The 25,163-nt window shown below is 36.7% G+C and overlaps 1 protein-coding gene and 1 long non-coding RNA gene across 2 annotated transcripts; both read right to left on the bottom strand.

Moving 5' to 3' along the window:
* Nucleotides 1-4,795: 4,795 nt before the first annotated feature.
* On the bottom strand, nt 4,796-6,334 carry LOC121972212 (cytochrome P450 81Q32-like). The gene has a single exon (XM_042523908.1). The coding sequence runs from the start codon at nt 6,332-6,334 to the stop codon at nt 4,862-4,864; it is 1,473 nt and encodes a 490-aa protein (XP_042379842.1). The 3' UTR covers nt 4,796-4,861.
* A 16,583-nt stretch (nt 6,335-22,917) lies between these two features.
* LOC121973102 lies at nt 22,918-23,221 on the bottom strand. Its single transcript, XR_006109385.1, has 2 exons — nt 23,064-23,221; nt 22,918-22,978 (listed from the first exon to the last, which is right to left on the bottom strand). It is a non-coding gene; the product is annotated as an uncharacterized LOC121973102 (long non-coding RNA).
* Between the last annotated feature and the right edge of the window lie 1,942 nt (nt 23,222-25,163).

Here is a 25,163-nt window from a genome sequence, read left to right as displayed (position 1 = left end):
TCCATTTAGGAAGGCTGACTTAACATCCATTTGGTACAGTCTAAATCCTTTGTGGGCTGCATAACTAAGTAACATTCTAATGGACTCTAGTTTAGCCACTGGGGCATAAGTTTCATCGTAGTCAAGTCCTTCTACTTGACTGAACCCTTTGGCAACCAGTCTGACTTTATTTCTTGTGATTTCCCCAGTTTCACTTAATTTATTTCTGAATACTCATTTTGTTTCTATTTTTTTTTTATTTTCGGGTGGTGGTACTAAATCCCAAACTTCATTTCTTTCAAATTGAGCTAGTTCTTCTTACATAGCAATTACCCAGTCTGGGTCAAGTAACGATTCAACCACTGTTTTAGGTTCAACTTTAGAGATTAATGAAATTTGACTTAGGTTTCTAAAGGATGACCTAGTCTGAACCCTTAGGTCTGGGTCACCAATTATTTGGCTAGTTGGATGATTTGGGTTGATTCTAATAGTTCTAGGAGGTTGACTCTCTTGAGGTTCTTCTTCTTCTTCGTGATTTAGAAGTTGTTTGGTTCCTTCAGAATTGGTATTTTCTTGAACAAATTCAATTTGTTGAGGTTGGGTTTGTTCTTGGTTTTGTTTGGATTCTTCAAATTTTACATTAGTAGTTTCTTCAATTCTTAAGGTAACCTTATTATAAACTCTGTAGCCTCTACTGTTTAGGGAGTATCCTACAAAAATTTCATTTTTTACTTTAGATGTGAATTTTCCTAAGTGTTCTCTTGTATTTAAAATGAAGGCTGGACACCCAAATACTTTAAAGTATTTTATATTGGGTTGTTTATTATAGTAGATTTCAAAGCAGGTTTTATCATGTGTTTTGTTTAGTGTTGTTCTATTTTGTACGTAGCAAACTGTACTAACCGCTTCTGCCCAAAAGTACTTAGGTAGGTTGTATTCATTCAACATTGTTCTAGATGCTTCCAGTAGAGTTCTATTCTTTCTTTCTACAATTCCATTTTGTTGGGGAGTTTTAGGACACGAAAATTCATGATGATAGCTGTTTTCAAGGCAAAATTTGTTAAAGTTATGATTTTTAAATTCTCCCTCGTTGTCACTTCTAATTCTTTTGATTTTAATGTCTTTTTCATTTTCAACTTGTTTACAAAAGTTTATAAATATTTCAAAAGTTTCATCTTTATTTTTTAAGAATTTGACCCAAGTGAATCTAGAGTAGTCATCTATTATTACTAGACAATATAGACTTCCATTTACTGACTTGACTCCATGGGAGTCAAATAGATCTAGGTGTAGAAGGTCTAATATTGAGTTGGTTTGTAATTGATTGGTTGGCTTGTGAGTAGATTTTGTCTGTTTACCTTGTTGACAAGCATTACATATGGTTGAGTCTAAGTTAGGTAACTTTGGTAAGCCTCTAACTAATGCATTTAATTTGCTTATATTTCTAAAATTTGTGTGTGACATTCTTCTATGTTATAACCAAGTTTATTCTTTTTGTGTTAAATAACACTTAACTGAAGAAGTGGTTAAGTTAATTGCATAGATGTTGTCTTTTCTAAAGCCTTTTAGACTTATAGCAGGATTATCTAGATGTTTGATTAAGAATTCTGTAGATAAGAATTTAACCTTATACCTAGTGTCACATAATTGACTTATACTTAGGAGATTATATTTAAAATTTTCAACAAGACATTTGTAATAATAAAATCTATTTTTAATTCAATATTACCTATACCAATTACCTTGAATTTGCCATTGTTTCCAAAGGCAACTGTTCCTAGACTCTTGTAAGTAAGTTGGGTGAACTTGGTATGATCTCCAGTCATATGCTTGGAGCAACCAATGTCTAAAATCCACCTGATTTCCTACAATGGGTAGGAGTTAAAGTTAGTCTAATTTTATTCTTTTAAGATTATTTTCAAGGTTGGTCACTTTATGTGAAAATTTGAGTTAGTTTTCAAACAAACAGAATTAAGTTTAATTTTAAAATAAATTTTTAAATTGAAGAATTTAAATTTAATTTTTAAAATTAATTTTTGAGTTGAAGAATTTAAATTTAATTTTTAAAATAAATTATTGTTTAATTTTGAAATAAATTTTTAAGTTTAATTTTTAAAATAAATTTTTGTTTATTTTTGAAATAAATTTTTAAGTATAAGGAATTTAAGTTTGAAAATAAATTTAAGTTGAAAGATTTAAGTTTTAAATTTAAAATAAAATTGTGTTTAATTTTTAAAATAAGTTTAAGTTGAAAATTTAAGTCTAATTTTAAAATAAATTTTGTTTAAAATAAATTTTTAAAATAATTTTTTAAGTTTAATTTTTAAAATAAAAATTTCAGTTTAAAATACATTTTTAAGTTTAATTTTTAAAATAAAATTTTAAGTTTAAGTTTAATTTTTAAAATATATTTTTTAAGTTTAATTTTTAAAATAAATTTTTAAGTTTAAAATACATTTTTAAGTTTAATTTTTAAAATAAATTTTTAAGTTTAAGTTTAATTTTCAAAATATATTTTTTAAGTTTAATTTTGAAAATAAATTTTTAATTTTAATTTAATTTTAATTTATTTTATTTTAATTTAATTTAATTTTAATTTAATTTTAATTTAATTTTAATTTTAATTTAATTTAATTTTAATTTTAATTTAATTCCTTAGTCATCTCACCCGATCTATGTTTTCAATCAGGGAATCCTATAATTTTTTGAGATGAATTATGTTCAATTTTAGGGTTTGGTTTTAACTTGTGTTAGATTTAGGTTTAGCTTTGAGTTCAACAGATAGACATTCTCTGGATAAACTTCTGGGCTATGGTGAGTTACTTGGACATCATTAGAGTAACCATGCCTTCGAGGTTTTCCAAATAGTCCTATCCACTGGACTTAGTACAAAACCTTGGTCTAATTGGTTAGGATCCATAAATGGTAGCTTCGGTCAGTTCCACTTAGCCAAATGCACCAGGTCGAAGCCATATCTTCCTAGACATGCATAGACTAAGCTTCCCTAACGTACTATCATCCAAAATTTTACCAGTACCATTTTTCAAGTTAAACTTGAGTCTCCTTCCTAATTGGTCCTAAGTACCCTGCCGGGTAGATTAGTTCGGGTTACCCTTCCGGGTAGGTTAGTTTTGGAGGTACCAGCTATTCTTGAGCCTCCCCTGAATTATTGGTCTTTTAAATTTTTCGTTCTAGGTTTAGGTCTATTTCTTTTATAGTTATAATTTACTTGACGATAGTCTAATTTTTGATGAGTTTTAGAATATTTAGGGTGCGTTTGGTTTGTACCATTTTCATTTTCATTTTCTGAAAAACGCAAGCTATTTTTTTAGAAAACAAGAACGAAAAACGCAAACCAAATACTATTTTTCAGAAAACGCGCGTTTTTCAGAAAATGAAAATGAAAACGGTGCAAACCAAACGCACCCTTAGATTTTGAGTTTTTTGTTCTAGGTTTATATTCTGGTTTTTTATTTGGTTTATTTGACTTTACGTAATATATTTTATTTTTAGGTATGTAATATTGGTTAAGTCCTACTTGCGTGGTTAAGCATGCTTTCGGAACCCAAGCTTTTCTTGTTGGTTTGTGTTGGGTTATTAATGAATTAAATGTTTTATTTGAACTTGACTTATAGTCAAATCCATTTTTGTTGTAACTTGCATTTTGATTATTTAAGATTAAGTCTAAATTTTTTGATTTTGTAGTAAATTTTTCTAACATACCTTTTAAATTGTTAATTTCTAATTTTAATGATAAATTCTCCTCCTCAAGTTTTAGATCTTGAGTTGGTTTGTTATTTGTGATTTGTTCGTTGAGATTTTGATTTTACTCAAGGCGCAATTTATTTACTTTTTCAATTTTCATTAATTTATTATTTAAACATAAAATAATTTTAAAAAACTTTTTGTTCAAATTAAAGTATACCTCTTCGTAACTTTTGAAAATAAATACGGACTCGTGGCTCGATTCGGGTTCGGATCCGTCTTCCGATTCGTCCTCCGACTTTGTTTCGCGGGTTATCAACGCAAGGTAACTCTGATTCTTCTGGTTGTTAAGATATAGTTGTTATTAATTCACCTACTAGTTTCAGCAACTAGCATGATTTCTTCTTTTTATAAAGTTCTTTCTAAATTATCATCTTTATCGCTTATTCAATTCAGGAGCTACTACAAATGCACTTATGCTGGGTGCAGCGTGAGGAAACACATCGAGAGATCTCCAACAGACCCGAAGGCTGTGATTACATCTTACGAGGGGGAAACACAACCACGACATCCCAGCTGCAAGAATAGTAAGCCATAAACAGTGACTGCAAAAAACTGCTTTGGACGTCGCCATACTTCTCAAATCGTCACGGAGCGAAGCTCATGCCTCATGGAGCATGTGCTGCATTTCTTGGAGGCACAGAGGCTTAAAAAGAAAGTTCAACAAATATGCAGTGAAGAGAAGAGTATCCTAAATATGCAACGTCGCCCTTGTTCTGTGTTTGTAGTTGTGTGCGATTAAGGTACGTTGTACATGCTTGATGACTCGTGTATTACTTTTAAATTATACTCAGGCAATTGACATGCGTTCTCTGTTGTACAACATTTATCCAACATCAAATGAGATAAATAATTGCCACTGCGTTGCATTTGTGTTCAAGACCTGGGAATTTCGTATCGATTTTGGATGGACCTTTCGTATTCTATCACCCAACAAAGTAATTCACTAGAACATTGACTGAACGTCAAAGATAACAAGACGTACTTTTTTTTTTGTTTTTAAACTACAACTCACTGATTTATTAAACTATATCAAGTAGTACGAGAGAGCTTGCCTCAAATCCTTCTCAAGACTCTGTATAGTAGAAATTTCATGGACCGGACTGTCCTAGAGAGATTATAATTGTGCCAAGAGATCGACCATGGCGTCGCGTGGCTTGCACAGGGCCAGCAACGGAGTGCCCAATGGTACGGTAAAACCCGGCGCTTCTGTCAGATCCACCTCTTCCTCCCCGACCCTCTTCCACTCGAAGCCCTGCACCAGCGACGCCAGCACCAGCCCGATGGAACTCAACGCCATGGCTTCCCCCGGGCAGCGCCGCCTCCCGCATCCGAACGGCACGTACTTGTGCCCCTTCCCTTCCCCCTCCCTCTCGAACCGCTCCGGCTTGAACTGCATCGGCTCCTCCCACAGCTCCGGGTCCCGGTGCAGCTTGTGCGCGTTCACGATCAGCATCGTGCCACGCGGCAAGGCGACGCCGCCCACCTCGCAGTCCGCCACGGACTCCCTTGGCACCAGCAGCGGCGCCGGAGGGTGCAGCCGCAGGGTCTCCTTGATGACGTTGGTGACGCAGCGGAGGCTCGGGAGGTCGGAGGGGTCCACGAGACGGCCGTGGCCGACGTGGGCTTCGATTTCGCCGTGCAGCTTCTGGAGGAGGTTGGGGTGGTTGAGGAGCAGCGCCATTGCCCATTCCAAGGTCGTGGTGGTCGTGTCAGTTCCGGCTAAAAGCATGGTCTGCACCATTGCTTTGATGGTTGTGTCAGTATAGTGTGGATCGTCAAGCATCGTGTCCATCATGCTCTGCTTTCGATCCCCTTCCGCCGCTCGCTCTCCGCGTTTCTCATCCACCATCCCCTGCAGCTGGGCGTCCAACTCCTTCTCCAACCTCTGCATCTGCCGCCTCGCCCCCATCCAACTCAGCCACGGCAGTAACTCCTCCGGGCTCACCACCGCGCTCATTTGGAACGCTTCGTCTATCATCCTCACTAACTCATTCCCCTCGCCCTTCTGCCTCCTCCCAATTATCATTTCCATCAAAGAGTCCAATACCACCTCCTTCATCCTCCACCTCCAATCCACCTGCTGGAACCCTTCGCCTTCGCCACCGCCGCGAAAGAGGCTCCGGAGGAGGACGCAGAGTCTGTTGGAGAGGAGCTGGCTGAAGGCCTGTAGGTGGGCGGCGGAGAAGATGTGGAGTGCGGCGAAACGGCGGAGGTTGATCCACTCGGGGCCGTAGGGGAGGGTGATCATGGTTGTGCAGTTGTAATTTAAGTGGATGCAGGGGAGGAGCATGGGGCGGTTGGTGAAATTGAGGTCGAGGTAGGTAAAACACTTTCGGACGGCGGCGGATGAGGAGACAACGAGGGTGCGGCGCGAGCCGAAGTAGAGGAGGAGCGGGGAGGGGCCATAGCAGTCGCTGAGGCAGGCCAGAGCATGGTGCAGGTACCGGTGACGGATAAGCAGATAGAGGTGGCCGACGACCGGGAGGCGGACGGGGTAGTGGTTAGCGGCGACGTGGCTGAACTTGGAGGAGAAGACGAGAAGGCTAAGAGAGAAGATGAGCAAACCCCACAACACCGCCTGAAACATCTTGCTTTCTTACTTTCCTACGCTTAATTGGCTTAAGATGTATCGTATTTTAACTATGAACACAACGTGGATTATCTGCAACGCCTTTAACGTGCAAATGCATTAATATATATATCCAGTTTTGTTCCGCTGCGGAACAAAACTTGTGGAACTGTGTGGACCGCCCTCGTGTCAAAGTCCGCGTCACGAGCTGAGAAAATGCGAAAACGCTGCCACTATTCCACTTAAGCCCTAACGCGCATTCCTCCTCGACTTTCTTCTCTTCCCGCTGCCGCCGCGCCCTCAGCTTCTCTCCCTCGCGTCGCGGGTTTTGCCCTAACGCGGCAAGTTCTGTGAGGTTTCCTTCTCGTCGAGCCGCCGCCCTCTACTGATCCTCCCTCGCGGGTGCTGCTCTCGGCCGCCGCCCTCTACTGATCCTCCCTCGCGGGTGCTGCTCTCGGCCTTGCGTCTCTCAACGCAACCAATTTCTTTGCAAGTACAACCAGCAACTGTCTCAAATCACAGATTCTGCAATTATGTTATCGTTTCTCATTTAAATTATTGTAGCAGTGTCCGCACCAGATTGATACTCCACTTTAATTGAACTTGAAGTTTTGTTCCTCTAAGATGAATCTGTGATTTGTTATGTTATATTTTGTAATATACAGTTTTTCTGTTGAATTTAACAGGCATAGGAATTATCAAATGGGAAGAATTTATAAGATCAATTAACAATATCAATGTGCATGATCAATGTTTTTATAAGTTTTGATGGTTTCTGTTTTGATGTAACATTTCTGTTCTTAGTCACATTGGCCAAATAACTCAACAGGCATAGGAATTATAACTAGACATTCTCCTATAATGTCTACTAAATTAGTTAGCTTCACATTACCCTTATGCGTGATATTATAAAGAAGTCTGCACCTAATTGTTTATTTATGGTTTCTGTAGTGCTTTAAGTTGCAATCAAAACTTTAGAATGCTCCATATATTGTCACTTGAATACCATATATATTTTCCATTACTTATGTAAATAATAATGAGGTTTTAATTATGGTTTTTATCTAATTATATTTTGTCAATTATAATGTGATGACGCCTAGAAATGGAAGAAATTAGAGTTGATGATCAGGAATACATTCCCCAAGTTTCAGAAGATCGAAAGCCACAAATTGGAATGAAATTCTCATCACTAGAGGATGCATATTCATTCTACAACCAATACGCAAGAGAAGCCGGATTTAGTTCAAGGATGCACACGAGCAAGAAAAATAAAATAACAAATGAAGTAACATGGAAACAAATTGTATGCTTTAAAGAAGGACATACAGATCTAATGCGGTGGAATAAACATGCAAAAGTTGATCAACTGACAAGGGAAAGAGCATGTGGGTCAGTTAGAACGGGATGTAAGTCAAATATTGCATTTGTCAAGAAACAAACTGGACCTAATTGGGTTGTCAGTAATTTTGTAGAAACCCATAATCATCCACTTGCAACTCCATCAAAGGTGCATTTGCTACGCTCACATCGTAATGTTTCTGCTGCAAAGAAAGCTTTAACTCAACAATTTTCAGAGGCAAATGTGCCAACTTGTCAACAAATGAGATTATTAGAGATAGAGTATGGAGGACCTAAGGGTGTAGGTTGCACAGAAAGAGATATTAGAAACTTTGAAAGAAATCTAAGGGATGAACAAAAGGGTATTGATGCTGAAACACTCATCGAGTTTTTTACATCTGAGCAAGAGAAGAATTCGGCTTTTTTCTTTGATTACGAGACTGATTCAGATAACAGATTTAGTAGGTGCTTTTGGGCTGATCATGTATCAAGAAGAGCATACAGTGTATTTGGTGATGTAGTGGTATTTGATACAACATATAACACCAACAGATATGGCTTGATTTTGGCACCATTTGTAGGAGTTAATCATCATCATCAAACAATTCTTTTTGGCTGTGGGTTTCTTAGTGATGAGAAAACTGATTCGTTTGCTTGGTTGCTTACAAAGTTCTTAGAAGCTATGCCAAAAGGTGCACCAAACATTATCATCACTGATCAGGATCCTGCTATGACAAAAGCTATTGCACAGATTTTCCCTCAAACAGTACATCGATATTGTTTGTGGCATATATTGAATAAATTCCCAGATAAATTGGACCCTTTGACTTTCCGAAACCACTATCAAAACATAAAGAATGTCATTGCAAATTCTACAACACCTGATGACTTTGAAAAGTCATGGGAAGAAGCTATCAAGTGTGCTAACTTAGGGAATAATGATTGGTTGTCTTTGATGTATGAACTGCGACACAGATGGGTGCCAATATATTTTAGCCATATATTTTGTGTTGGAATGTCAAGTAGTCAAAGATCCGAAGGCTCACATGCATTTTTCAATAGATATGTCTCAAATAAGAACTCATTGATGGATTTTATCACCCGTTTTAATAGAGCACTAAGACACCAAAGACATAATGAGTTGGTTGCAGACCATATTGATATGAATAAGCATCCTAAGATTAATACAAACTGGCCAATGGAAACTCAAATGGTTAAGGTGTACACAAAAAAGAAATGACTTGAATTTCAAAGTGAGATGACCGAGAGTCATGGTTATTACGTGCAACATGCATTTACAGGTGTTGATTCAGTGGTTTACCATGTGATGAAATTTCAAAGTTTTTCTTCCTCCAAATCAAGGGTGCTCATGCATGATAAACAAAGAGATTACATATCGTGTAGTTGCACAAAATTCGAGTTCGAGGGCATTCCATGCAGGCATATGTTAGTTTTTTTTCGTATCAACCAAGTGTTTCATTTGCCCGATACATATATACTTAAGCGATGGACAAGAGATGCAAAAGTTAGAGCAGTATATGGTTTGGGTGAGCAAAATGTCATCAATGATCTAGATCCAAAAAGGTTTTTGATGTCGAGACATTCAAGGTTATCCTATAAAGCTTCAGTATTAATTGATGATGCATCTTTGACTAATGAGGGGACAACCTTTTTGGATGAACAATTTGATTGTATCTATAATAAAATTCAAGAGTTGAACATTAGTAGAGCATGCAGTGATAGAAGTCAAAGGAAGAAATCCATGGATGAGGGTCTTGGTATTATTGATCCTTCTTTAGTTAGAACAAAGGGATGTGGGAAGAGATTGAAATCAGCGAAGGAGAAATCAACCTCAAATTCCAGGCTATGTCATGGATGTGGGCATCGAGGAGTGTCACATGACAAGCGTAATTGTCCAAATTTACAGCAAGGGTAAGTGTCGATTAATTCTGCAATTATATTATAATTTTACTTGCAAGAACAGATTAATTTTATTATATTTTATAAATATGACAATGTGTTAATTATCAGGTCAACTCAAGATAATTGTCACAACAGCGTTGACGATATATATGAACCAGATTTGGCATCTATATCTGGTATGACAAAGTTTTTTCTGTTGAATTATAGTGTTTTATTGAGAAAATGGAATTAATAATTACTTTTATTGTTACAGGTTCTAATAACATGCATTAGGATGCTAACTATGGTTGGTATTCATCTATTTGCTTTATTGGTATGTTTGATTGGTTTATTGTGTTTATTATATGTTTAGTGTTATGATATTAGTATACATTCCTCTGCACTTTATTGAAACGTAGTGTGTATAACTTTTGTTAATCCTTCACCTCTTAAATAAGATTGCATTCATGCACATTATTCCTATTTATTAGTAATTTTCATTTACTTGACATTTTTCTTAGCCACTGGATTTACATGCGAAGTCTGGTGATAGAATATAAAGTTGCTTGGACACCTTGATGTGCTGGAAACCGACTTTGATATTGGTATAGACTGCTCTGCATTTTATTGAAAAGTACTCTGTGTAGAGAATGTTTATCATCCTTTGAGAATTAAAGAAAATACAAATAGGTATTTTAGTGTGGGTTTAAAATTTTGAGATTTGATACTTGCTAGTTTTTTACTTGCTGTTAATGTAGCACAGCGCATAAACCAGATTTCATAGGTTTGAGTCATTATGTGATTGTAGCACAGTACACAAAATGTACACAAACAATTAGAAGAGTAGTGAATGATATATTTTGTTATATTTTACAATCCTAAACATCATATTATTGCATAAAATAACCTCACAAAGATCAACTTCTTAACTTTATAGATCAAACAAATTTAGCTACATGGATGTCATATTATTTATTTCTTATATTGTTAATCTGATTCACATACTGCTTTAATTTTTATTTTATGTTGTGGTATCATATTTTTTATCATTCATATACTGTTTATATTGTTTATCCAATTAGGCTGATATTTTGCTGCGTGGATATCTTGGTTGGAAACTATTCACTTACTCTTTTCAGCGTGGTGTTCAAGTGCTTGAAAAAGTTTGTAAGAGGCACAGAAGATGACAGTTTGGTAATTGAGTAGGAACTGTATTCCTAATGGATGTATTATCTGACATCAAAAACTATGTACTTTGGTAATTGAGTAGGAGTTGTATTCCTAATTTATGTATTATCTGACATCCAAAACTATTTACTTGTGGATGCTGGATGCAGTTCATGGAAATGAAAATCCTGACAACTCTAATGGCATTGTGTTTGATGTGTCTTTGATGCTACATATTTTTTCTTTAATTTTGGCTATATCTCTCATTGATTTCTTGTATGTGCCTTGCACATAAGATGGCACTGAGATATATCTGTACACTATTAGTCATTTATATTCTTTTTTTTAGATGTAGCACAGGCTGAAACTATTAATAGTTTCATCAATAAGCTTCAATCTAGCATTTCAAATGGCAGGTTCAAGGAATACTATAAATGCTCAGGGGTTATCAAGTTCTTCCTTTTACTGGGATGAATACTTTACTGGGATGAATACTATAAATGCTCTAGGCCTGGACCGATCAGGCTCCACCCTGATCGGTCCAGGGTGCTGCTGATCGGTCATGAGGACCGATCAGGCTCTATGCTGATCGGTCCCTAGACCGATCAGAATGCTTCACAAGTTGCCCAACTCTGTGCGTACCCTGATCGGTCCCGGGGACCGATCAGGCTTCATGCTGATCGGTCCCAGACCGATCAGTAAGCTCACAGAGGCACACTGATCGCTTTCTGATCGGTCTCCAGACTGATCAGGAAACCACAGTATCACTGGATCGGTCTGCCGACCGATCCAATGGCTAGGTTAGAGCTTCCCAGCTACATGTCTTTCTGTATTGTCAAACATCGAAACCATGACCAAGGTTTATGCTTGGTCAACTAGGTCAACCTTGACCTACTGGAAATTGCACCAACATTATGTGGCACATCTATAATATACTAGTCTGTATAATATTGAGTAGTTGTATTCCTAATTCATGTATTATCTGATATCAAGTTCTTCCTTTTCCTAATAAGTCTAATCTTACTGCTTAAAATGTGTTCTTTGCCCAAAATAACATCAAGTTCATTGCAAGCATTCAAGTACACTGCTGCCACCTTGATGAATTTTGCTCATCAAATTCATTGCAAGCAGAAGCATTCGGTTTGAAGGATGAGATGGTGTTTGGTTGCATGCAAGCAGAATCAACGTTCATACCTGATGACGAAAACATGCAGGTGGCTGGTTAATGGACTAATAAAAAATTAGAAAAAAATGCCATATGGTAGAACATCAAGTGAAATAAACATGATAATAAACATAATTAATTATATAATTTATCATGTTTTGAGAAATAAAAACAACTGCGAATCAGAAGCAGAAGTATTTCCCATCCATGTAAAAGGAAAAGACCAAAAGTTTAGATTATTGCTGCAACCAGCTGCAGCATAATGTTCTGCTCATTTTAAGAACAGAGACCAATCCAAATCGACAACCCATTTAGAGCTAAAATTGTATAGAGCAATTCATAACTAAATATGTAGCATCAAAGACAGAATACAACAATTCAAAAAAGTTAAGATAATTGCTACAACCAACTGCAGCATAATGTTCTGCTCATTTTAAGAACAGAGACCAATCCAATTCGACAGCCCATTTAGAGCTAAAATTGTATAGAGCAATTCATAACTAAATATATAGCATCAAAGACAGAATACAACAATTTAAAAAAGTTTAGATAATTGCTACAACCAACTGCAGCATAATGTTCTGCTCATTCTAAGAACAGAGACCAATCCAATTTGGCAGCCCATTTAGAGCTAAAATTATATAGAGCAATTCATAACTAAATATGTAGCATCAAAGACGGAGTACAACAATTCAAAAAAGTAAATATGTATAGAACTACTCAAAACAATTGATTCATTACAACTTACAAAATCCATCCAAAAATTAAAAAAAAAATTCAAATGTCATCATCCATCATTACATTTCTTTATCACATTACAACACTAGCACTACTTAACTAAACCAACCAACAAACAAAACAAGTATATAGCCAAAAGAAATAAATTGACTATGACTAATATCCAAACCATAAGTGGTACATTCCAATTTCTCATATAATGTCCAGGATAAACAATGTGTTCACTTCCAAATCTTGACTCCGCTCTTGGCAACATCCTACAATGTATATCATTGGTGTCTACATTTAGTCCAATATCGGACCTCACCCACTTTAACCATCCATGCTGCCTACATCCATAATATAGTCTTCCTGGGTTCTTGATCGATCTAGAGACTAGCACAAATGCTATTAATCCGCAATCCCTGCAACGTATAGTTTCATATTGCGTTTGGTTGATGGTACTGTTACTTGATGATGCCATTCAATAACAACCTAAAATTAAAATTTCACAAAATTAAGTTAAACAATAGCAGTTTGCATAAGTAATGAAAAATATAGATGGTATTCAAGTGACAATATCTGGAGCATTCCAAAGAATTGATTGCAACTTAAAGCGCTACAAGAATATAACTATTGAAAGACTTGTATTGTATCTCAAAGATTAGTGAAAACTCTGTCAGCTAAACAACTTGTCAACTGATGTCGAACTTAAACAAATTGAGACTGTATATATATACACCTCTGCTCTCTTGTAGAAACAAAGAGTAAATTAAATTCAAACAAAATATAAAGATATTCAATCCACTTGAAACAGAGAGGCAACCATTTAAGTTGACCTTCAGTGCTTGAAATGACATGATCATTAGTAATGCTACTGCTACTTATCGCACTTCCTCAGCTTCTCAGGCAGCAATCAATCAATCTATCGTGATGTGCTAACAAACCTAGTAGGTCATAGAAAATAAATCACTTTGCTAGCTAGCGCTGATTGCATGAGCCTCTGAATGATTGAAGAAATCTAAGGTTCAAGTTGGACGATGATGAGCATCTGTCGATGGATTATTGTGTTCAACTTAAATTTGCTTTAACTCAACTTTACAAAGCATGAAGACTTGGCCACAGTTCAACAGAAAAACTGTATATTGCAAAATATAACATAACAAATCACAGATTCATCTTAGAGGAACAAAACTTCAAGTTCAATTAAAGTGAAGTATCAATCTGGTGCGGACACTGCTACAATAATTTAAATGAGAAACGATAACATAATTGCAGAATTTGTGATTTGAGACAGCTGCTGGTTGTACTTGCAAAGAAATTGGTTGCGTTGAGAGACGCAAGGCCGAGAGCAGCACCCGCGAGGGAGGATCAGTAGAGGGCGGCGGCCGAGAGCAGCACCCGTGAGGGAGGATCAGTAGAGGGCGGTGGCTCGACGAGAAGGAAACCTCACAGAACTTGCCGCGTTAGGGCAAAACCCGCGACGCGAGGGAGAGAAGCTGAGGGCGGCGGCGGCGGCGAGAAGAAAGGCCACGGCGAGAAGAAAGGCGAGGAGGAAGGCGAAGGCAAAACCCACGACGCAGAGGGAGAGGAATTGGGCGCGGCGGCAGCGGGAAGAGAAGAAAGTCGAGGAGGAATGCGCTTTAGGGCTTAAGTGGAATAGTGGCAGCGTTTTCGCGTTTTCTCAGCTCGTGACGCGGACTTTGCCACGAGGGCGGTCCGCACAGTTCCGCAAGTTTTGTTCCGCAGCGGAACAAAACTGTATATATATATATATATATATATATATATATATTATGAATATGTAGTTTTAACGTGTTTAAAATACTTCAGTGCCAAAAAAACTATCCACGTCGGCGTTGAGGCATTAACGCACATGTGGATGTCCTGATCAACAAGCCAGTAGGTAAACAACGGAATGCGACGTAGAGAACGGATGGGATGGGATATGCATGTGGATGTCCTGATCAACAAGCCAGTAGGTAAACAACGGAATGCGACGTAGAGCAGAACGGATGGGATGAGATGGGATATGATGGGATGCGAGCGTGATCATGCCTGAGCGTGTCCCACAATCTCAAATAGCTAACCATGTATTCGTTATACTAACGTTTCTATTTTATTAACAATTCGTACTCATATTTATTTTAAGGGAAAGTTTATATGCACTCCACAATAACAAATAAAATTTTATATGCAGTTTCATTGATAAAAATTTTTATTTTCATTTTTTAATCAAATATATTTATTTAATTATCTTTGATATTTTTGATATAAAAGATTTAAAAATAAGTATAATTTTTCTTAAATTATATAGAATAATTTAGTACCATTCTTTTTTCACCTTAATTGAATAAAAAATATACTAATTTTTTCTTTAAAAGGTATAAAAAATATACGAAATTTTCTATAAATGGTGTTGAATTTAGGAGGAATTATATTAAGCAGGAAAAAAGTCGTGCTCAGTTTAATAAAAAATATACTCAATTCTAGTTTAAAGTGCTAAATTTAATAGGAATTATACTTATTTTTAGACTACCTAAAAAGTATGAGGGACATTTTGATAGAAAATATACTTATAATATAAAGTACTAACTTTATGACTGCATACAAAGTTAAAATTATGATGAGAAATTTTTCTTTAATTTACCATTATTTTAACATTAACTTTAATTATTTATAAATTTCACTATTTATTTATTTATTTTTATTCTTTATATCTTAAATTTATTTTTATTTTATATAAATATACTCATTTAATTAAAAAATTAAACAGTAATCTTATAACACTCATCTATATTCATTTATAATATCATTTAAATATTTAACACTCATATATTAACATCCATATAAATACTCTTAAATTAGTTTTTCAGAAACTCTATCCAGACCCCTGCCACAGAGCACAACCCGGGGTCAAAGCTATGTAATAAATGTCAAAGATATTAAAGTAAGGGAAGACTTGATGGTTTGTCAACTGCGCAAGTTTTGGGCGCGGACAGGGATCCTTTGGTCTAGAATTCTTGGACCACTCTTGATCCCTTGTTTATTTATTAGTTGGATGAATTGGATCCCACCTGTTTAACATGTGGGGTCCAGTTCATCCAACCAATGAACAGAGCCTCTTCTGGTCCATAATTTTCTAGACCAAAGGTTTTAGCCTCGTAAGTTTCACGGCTTGTAGTGTTGAAGCGTTTGCATCAAGGATTTCGCGAAGTTGTAAATCAAACTGAAATTTTAATTTACCATATACCTTGGTCAAATCCAAATTAGGTCAACTAAATAAGTTAGTTTGGTTGACCGAATGCTTTTGTTTGGTTCACTAAATTTGGGTGAGTCGATTGAATGAGAAAAAAAAAAAAGATAGAATGACTTTATTTAAAGTGAGTCAACTAAAAATTTAGGTGGCGTTTGATTTAAAGGTTTGAGAATGAGAGAATGGATTCATTTCCAAACTTTGTATTTGGTTGTTGGAAATGAAATCAAGATTTTGTAATGAAATTCAAAGATTTGGATATGAATGAAACTCACCTCCTCTCTTGGGTTTTGATAGAATGGGAATATGAATTAAGTTTTGGATGAAAATACCCTTAGTTCAATTTTTCTTTCATTTCACTCTCTCTCCTTGTTCTCTCTCAACATACTTTCTCTCTCCTTATTCGCTCTCATCACACACTCTCTCTTATTATTTCCTTTCTCTTCATTCTCTTCTCATTTTTTTCATCATATTTTCTCTCTCATCATACGTTCACTCTCCTCAATTTCTCTTGCCATACTCTCTCTCCATATTTTATCTTATCATACTTTCTCTCTCTTCATTCTCTTTCATCACACTCTCTCTCCTCATTCTCTCTCATCACACACACTCTCTCATTATTTTCTCTCTCTTCATTTTTTCCTCATTTTTTTATCATATTTTTTCTCTCATCATACTTTCTCTCTCCTCAATCTCTCTTACCAGACTCTCTCTCCATATTTTCTCTCATCACACTTTCTCTCTCTTCATTATCTTCCATCACACTCTCTTTCCTCATTTTCTCTCATCACACTTTCTCTCTCTTCATTTTTCCCATCATATTTTCTCTCTCATTACATTTTCTCATCATACTTTCTCTCCTCAATCATCACACTTTCTCCCATCACTCTTTCTCTCTCTTTAATTTTTCTCATCACTCTTTCTCTCTCAATATACTTTCTCTCTCATCATACTTTTTCTCTTCTCAATCTCTCCTATCACGCTCTCTCTCCTCATTTTCTCTCATCACACTTTCTCTCTCTTCATTTTATCTCATCACACTTTCTCTTTTATCATTCTCTCTCACATTCAACTTTCTCTTCCATCTAATTTGTTCTCTTATTTTTCTCTAAGGGTAAAAAAGAAAATTTAGGTTCATTCCGATTGAAAATATTCAACTAACTAAACATTATTTTTAATAATGATATCCAAGCTCATACCCATTCTCATTTCATAATACTATAATACTCATTTCTATTGTGATTCCTAAGAGAGAACCAAACGCCACCTTAGAGAAATCAGTTGACTTTTCTTTGACGATCTTTATATGCCAGGAGGATTTGTTAAAAAGTTGAAAAGTATCTCGTACGCATATGAGCTCATATCAGAAAATTGAATTTACCAACTAATCACTATGGAAGAGAGGATAGTAATCCTTGAGACAAGTTTTATTGAGGAAGAGAGGATAGTAATCCTTGAGATAAGTTTTATTGAGGTCGCAAAATTCGATACAGACCCTCTACTTACCCCTGACTTAGATACCAGTACCATATTGATAAGTTAATTTGGGAATTAAACCTCTCGTTATGTTCGACTTGTCAATTTTCACCTAAATCACTTGGTTTTGTTCTGGCGAGAAATTCCACTTCTTCTATTAGATAGGCTGAACATCTAGGCAGCTCCGGTCCTTCTACAGAGGAGGCCTGGGGCGGAAAAAAAAGTCCAAAATAAATTTGGGCCACAACTGTTGGTGCAAGTTGCACCAGAATCAAACCTAAGTTTTGATGTTGTCAAATGTTCAAGTTAAGTCTTGTTATGATCTAACAAGTTGATTGAGTGTGCAAGATGTTTACTCAACTAGGAAAGACCTAGTTGGAGGCTAGGCAGGAGAAATCTTAGCAGATCGTGGAACCCAGGTGCAAGTCCAAGTAGGTCGAGGAGACCCGAAGCTTGGCAGTGTGATCGAGAGGTCTGGAGGACTGAAGATCAAGAGAAAAGTCCTGGAGAGCCGATCAAGGCTGAGTGAAAAGTCCAAACTAGATCTAGAGTATCAAAGTTTGGCAGGTAGGTTGAGGTAAACAAACTAAAGGAGCGACAGTGAGGTCGGGGTCCCGAAGGGAACAACCTTAGGTCGCTGATCCAACTGAAGAAACTGGGAAGGTTTCCAAGTTGAGATCAAGACAATTCTACTGTCTTTCATATTACTCTTGCTTTATGATATTATTGTTCTAACATCTGTTTTTGCAGGAGATTTTTTGTCTTAATACTGTTTTGCAGGTCCGGCTGGATCGGTTGACCGAACTGTAGTATCAGTCGACCGAACTAAGCAAAATTAGAACAACATTCAGATTAGACCAGAACAGATCAAAGTCCGATCAAGGTTTGATCGGTCGACCGAACAGTAAGATCGGTCGACCGATCCATGGTGACTCAGCACTGGCCAGCTCATTAGCACCGATCAACAGGAAAAGGAAAAAGACTGATCGGTCGACCGAACTGGAGGACCGGTCGACTGATCCAATCAGCATTAAATACAGCATTAAAAGAAGATCTCAGCTAATTGTGACGAACAGGGAAAAGATCTTGTTCGGTCGACCGAAAGGCATGATCGGTCGACCGAACCCTTAATGAGCAATTAATTCCGAAGATCGAGCCAGCGTCAGACTCCAGCCAAGAAGGAAGGGAGCGGGTTTGGTCGACCGAACAGAGGGATCGGTCGACCGAACGCCCAAGGCACCTATAAAATGAGGCTCGAAGTCTGAGGTCAGAATAACTCTTCTGATCATGTCAAAAGCTCTTCTGCATACGGATTGGACTACACATCTTCAACAGCCCAACAAGTCACTCCATCCGAAAGTACCGACCAAGCTACATCCTACGCATACTTTTGTCGGTATATTTATTTTCATATTGCACTTAAATTAAAATAAGATAGTAGGATTGTTACTATCTTATTTCATTGTACTTGTACGATCTGTTTCTTTCCGAAGATTTCGGAAAGAAGAGTTTTAGTGCTTTGTCCATCGGTGCGGTCAAGGACCGCGGGCCTTCGAGTAGGAGTCGAGCTAGGCTCCGAACGAAGTAAACGACTTTGTCTCTTTTCTTATTTCCGCTACACAATTCTGATTTAAAAGCAAAAGAAAAGTTTTAAAAGAAGCGATATTCCCCCCCCCCCCCCCCCCCCCCCCCCCCCTCTATCGCTCGCATCCAATCTATCACCAACTACTCAAGGCCCCAATTACATGCCTAAAAAGATAAAAGTAAAAGATAATATCAAAAGATTCTGAAATATGAATTTGGGCTCAACTATTTAAGGCCTCAATTACATACCTATAATACATAATACTAAAAAAAAAAAATTGGGCCCTCTTAAATTATGGGCCCAGGGCAATCGCCCAGTGCCGCCCTCCTCCAGGGCCAGCCCTGCATCTAAGAGCATGTTCAGCCGATGAACCACCACAGTAGGGGAAACACATGTAACATCCTTAGACGTCTAGGGAAAGATTCATGATTGGGCAAGAGTCACATAATTAGTTCATGTTTGAGCCCCAAAGGGAGATCGATGACTACTCAGGTGACTTCGTCTAGCCAGTCGGGATGAACTTGCACATTTTCATGATCCTCCATCGGTTAGGATATCGTCACCTCCTGGATGACTTGGACAACAATATCTTGAGTTCAGCGAATCATACCCGAGTTGGTTCAGATTATATCCACATAGCATTTTCTTACCATCAACTGGTCACCTTTCACTTCCCCAACCCGGCTTCCCACTGGAAACATAATTTTTTGATGGAAGATAGAGACTACTGCCTAAAAGGTACTTAGCGCCGACCTCCCTAGAATAAGGTTGTAGACGGAAGCTCTTCTCCAATGAAATAAAGAGGTTAATTTGATCGAGCGGCTGCATCTCATGTCCCATGAAACCATACAGACGGTATGTATAGGATGAAGCTCCTCTCCATCCGGCTGCATTTGGTTGAAAGCCATTTTGGAAATGATATTAACAAAAATATCTGTATTTATGAATACCTTTTTCACTCGATAGTTAATGATGAAAGCCTCACTCTCTAAAGCAGCATCATAGGGGGCTTTGATCCTTGCCAAACTCTCGGGTCCAAAACTAATTGAAGGGTCCTTCCCTCTTCCTTGACTGGTGTTGACTGCATAACTCTCTAACATTCTACCATGAGCCTTTCAGGCTCGAGTGGATACACTAGAAAAAATACAGTGTTTTGGGATGAATATATAAAAAAATTTCATTACAAAAAATTTTGGGATGAATTCTGCGACGAAAAAATTTTCGTCCCAAAATTCTTGTTGCCAACTTGGTGATGAATTTGGTGACGAATAATATTTTTGTCGTCAAATTCGTTGGCAATTTTACAACAAAAATAATATTTATCGCAAAATTGCTACAAAATTATGGACGAATTCGGCGACGAAATTGGCAACGAATTATAATTTTGTTGCTAAATTTGTCACCATTTTTGCAACAAAAATAATATTCGTCGTAAAGTTATTATAGCTAACTCTGCGACAAAAACAACTCTTGTGATAAATATTATTTTTATTGTAGAATTTACAACGAATTTGGCGACAAGAATAATAATTTAAAAAAATTTGTGATCTACAATAAATTAATTTCATCCAAAATCTGTGGATTTGTCCCAGATTCTGATACAAATCTGTGAATTCATTTTAGATTTTGGTACGAATCTGTGAATTCATTTTAGATTTTGGTACGAATCTGTGAATTCATTCTAGATTCTGGGACGAATATGTGAATTCGTCCCCAAACTAGAACGAATTTTGGGACGAAAATTAATTTTTCACAAAATTATCGATACACAGTAATTTACAATAATTTGACGATAAATTATTTTCGTCACCAAATTCGTCCCTAAATCTCCAAAAATTTTGTTTATGCAATTTAATCCAATCCAATACATTTATAAACCTATGTACAACAAAATTAAATAACACATCATAAACATTCAACACATCCTAATTAACATTATGACATCATATTTAACATATAAACATATCTATTAATATTTGAAATTAATTTTACAATAATACAAATCTAAAGTTCTCAAAAAGTTATACGAGAACTTTTTTCTTCAAGACTCCAAGAAGTTATACAAGTCCATCACTCCAAAAAGTTATACAAGGTTTTTCAAAATAAACTATACATACATCAACTCATCTTCTTTTTCCACAAATTTTCTTTCCCATCAAATATTCTTTTCATGTATAAAAACAAACAAACAAACCAGATCATTTCTAACAAGAAAGATAATTACTTAAATTATAAAGTTAGAGTGATATTAGAGGTTGGCGATCTGCTTGAATGCCAATATATATGTCTTGCTATATACAAATAATATAGCACGATGAATTTGAATGCATTTATCACCAATATGTTATTTCTTCTGTCCTTATGGTTCATATGTAAACATGAAACGTCAATTGCTTTAATTGGTAACTACTGCATTAAGAATTGAAAGAATCATTTTTTTATTCTCAAGCAATGCTTTTAGCAGGCTTTGAACCCAGGAGTATTTTCAAACCATCATTCTACTCTGCAATCCTTTCCAAGCACCACTATGCTTGCAAGTCCTACATTTCAACAACTTTCTCTCCACCTTCCTCTCCATTAGCTACAAGTATCCTAAATATGAAACAACATATTTCACCACATCAAATTGTAACTATAAGTATCCTAAATATAATACAACCTATTTCACCATATCAAATTGTAACCTTCGTCTCCACTAGCTGGTTCATCATATTTTCTTTTATAATCTACCAAACAAATCCAAAGCCTTTTTCTTTTCTTCTGTACAAGGCTTTAGAGATGCTCTTTTAAAAGAAGCAAATAAACCATGACCTTATCATATCTGCAGTGACATAGCCCACTTGTTATGATCTACAATATATGTCCATTGAGAGAGTGATTGATATGGAAAAAGATAATTGAATTGTCTAGCCACAAGTTGAAGATGGGTGGTGATTTTGTCTAGGAACATAGAGGAGCCATTAGGGACGTAGACAAAGACATGACAAATATATTTTGATCCACATTTTTATTATTAGTAATTGTTACTTCATGAAGTTGTCATTGTTGCAGATCCACATTATTAGATGTTGCTGATTGCAACAAGTTGTCATTGTGGGGCATTTCGTTTTGATTAAAGAAAAAGGGATGACAGAAAACAATAGGGGAAACTGGAGGAGAAAAATGGGGAGGAAAACGTAATTTATGTGTTCACTTCCTAGATTAACTTCTGAATATTTTTATTGTAAGTGGAGCTTAAGGATTTGAAACCAAATTGCAAAATCCATTATTTGGAAAATCTTTACCAAAATACATACAAGAAGTTTGGGTGAAGAAAAAGTTGCTCTAAGTGTCTCATTATTTACAAAATTGGAAAGGGAATAAAAATTGAAGAGCAGATGGTGAAGCTGAATATATTTTTCTATTTACTTGGAAGGAAAGTGAATGAGAGACAAAGTGAATGGATCAGCATGTGAAAGATAATATTTGAACTGCTGTGCTTTTCTTGCTACAATTTTAAGGAAAATTGCCTCTCAGGCAAGTAGGAGGAACTGTCATATCTAGAAAATTCACAATGTATTGTAATCTTTCAGTGAATGATTCAATCATGTATGTCAGTTTTATCCTAAATGGTGAATTAACACTTATGTATTATCTAATTTATTACTTTATGGTAGATAACTGCAATTTATTAATGCAGTTTTTCACATGCATCAAAGAAGCTGAGTAGATTTGAAAAGCCATTTGGTAAAAGCTAACGACAAGTTAAGACTTGATTAGTAGCTGTAACCAAAACAATAACATTTAGCGGCATTTTGCAAGGCAATTGTTGTTTAAGATACGTAATAGTTGAGGATCACTAACTAATCTATGATATGCACATCACAGATTAAAAAGATCTAGATCTAGGAAGTAAGAACAAAAGGTAAACCATTCGAAAACAAAAGATTGTTTCTGTTAGAAATCATAAAAACCTTTAAAAAAAACTTACAAAAGGGTGATGATCACTCCTACCTAATGCATCTTTCTTGAAGGTTGTCTTCTGTCAGAGGGCAATCTGTAGATCCAGTAAACCTAGACATAGAAAAAATCACAAGAGGATTAACGCCGCAAAGACACTACCAATGGATCAGAAGAAAAGAAAGGTCAACTGATGTACCAGAGCAGGAGACGTAAGCAAGCAGGATCATGACTGCAAAGAGCTGCTTCGCGTATCCTTGGCCCCTAGGTGAGCCTTTCAACAGAGGAGCATGTACTCAGAACACCACCTGCTCAAGAATAAATATAACCGCACTGGCTGTGGATATTCGAAACATCAACACTAGTGAACATGTGGGGTTCATGAGTTGCCAATTAAAAATGGAATGATCCATATATATATATATATATATATATATATATATATATATATATATATATATGTTCTGTTGCTATTGACAACTCCAAACTATAAAATGGTTGCTCTAATCAGAAAAAGAGGAATGCAACAATTAGTAGCATATTTAGCAAACATGAGTTGCAATATTCCATTCTCCTGCAAGGCAATAACTGTACAGAGGAAAGCACTGATCTCACCATAAACATTAAAATTCAAATATCAATGCATGGACTCCAGATTCCTAGCTCCAAAAAACGCTTCCTTTCATTGCCAAGGAGGCTCCAAATAAAGGTGATGAGACTTTTATTTCTAGGAAGTAAGTCATTCAGCTAAATTTTAGTGATTGCCTCCATTTTGCTGAAAAGTTAAACCATAAACAACGTCTTGAGATTTGTTGGAACACCAGGAAGAACCATAAAGAACATAAAAAGTTGTTAACTAACAGCTTCGCACTATTTGGTCATCGACTAGTTCCTTAGCTTCCTTTTGATACATTGGCCATCTAGATACTAGCACGACTGATGAGAAGTGACACCAATGAGAACCCACACAAGATTTGATCCTGTTTGAAATCGGCGAGATGGTGCGCTGACTTCGGTGAAAGATGATCCCTAACGAAAATGACCTTCTGAAGATCTAGAAAAATATTTCCACGATCCTACGCACAGTGAGACAAACTAACAAAGCGTTAGTGACCTAAGACCGGGATAGGGATCCCTAATTAGGCCCTCCGATGCTTAAATCAGTTTCTCTCTCAAGAGTGGAAGAAGAAGAAAAATAGTAACTGAAGTGCTTTAAAACAGAGTTTAGATGCTAGAACTTGCGCACCTTGCCAACGGAGAGGATCCCCTTTTTATATTATCTCATGTAACCTCCGTAGTCATGAAGTGGTCCCCGGTTTGTCAAAGTTTGTTAGGAGATGAAGTCATCTCCTAAGCTTCGTGCAATAATCTTTTTAAGGAATCTTTTTTGTACCCCAGATGTATCTCTTTAATCGTTTGTGACTCATATTTATGATGAGATATGCATATGAACATGTCATTATAACTGAAAAAGTTTCTAGAAGATATTTCTTGTCAAATTTATTAGGCTGTCATACTTATATACTTTTGTTAAGCATATCTCGATAGATCATTTAAACTGGTCGTGTGTATATTGAGAATACCTTTTGCTAAGCATATTTCGGCCGAGAATACCTATGAGCTTTATAAAGCTGAATGCCCCTACGCTTGGTCGGGTTTTGCTCAGCCGAGCACATATACGCACACTGGTGCTTGCTCAGCCTTCAATCAGTCAATAGTATGCTAAAAACTTCTATAAGGGTAAGTACCTTTACGTTCGGTCAGACTTTGCCTGACTGAGTGCGTGTAGGCACATTGGTGATCGCTCGACCTTCACTCGGCCGGTAATATACTACGAACTATACAAGGCTTAATGCTTTTACGCTCGGTCAGACTTTGTCTGACCAAGCGCGTGTAGGCACATTGGTGCTCGCTCGACTTTCACTTGGCCGATAATATACTACAAGATTCTATAAGGCTAATTACTTTTATGCTCGGTCGGGCTTTGCCTAACTGAGCACGGGTAGGCACATTGGTACTTGCTCAACCTTCGCTCGACCGATAATATACTACGAGCTTCTATAAGGCTAAGTACCTTTACGCTTGGTCGGACTTTGCCTGTTCGAGCGCGTAAAGGCATCTTGGTACTTGCTCGGCCTTAGCTCGACCGGTAATATACTACGAGCTTCTATAAGGCTAAGTACCTTTACACTCAGTCGGGCTTTGCCTGACCGAGCGCGTATAGGCACATTGGTGTTCGCTCGGCCTTCACTCGGCTGGTAATATACTACGAGCTTCTATAAGGCTAAGTATCTTTACG

The sequence above is a fragment of the Zingiber officinale genome, chromosome 4A (assembly GCF_018446385.1).
Source record: "Zingiber officinale cultivar Zhangliang chromosome 4A, Zo_v1.1, whole genome shotgun sequence".
Taxonomy (NCBI): Eukaryota; Viridiplantae; Streptophyta; class Magnoliopsida; order Zingiberales; family Zingiberaceae; genus Zingiber; species Zingiber officinale.
This window is presented reverse-complemented; position numbering and strand designations above follow the sequence as displayed.

Coding starts and splice junctions, on each gene's coding strand:
- LOC121972212 (XM_042523908.1), bottom strand. CDS start 6,334: ATGTTTCAGGCGGTGTTGTGGGGTTTGCTCATCTTCTCTCTTAGCCTT.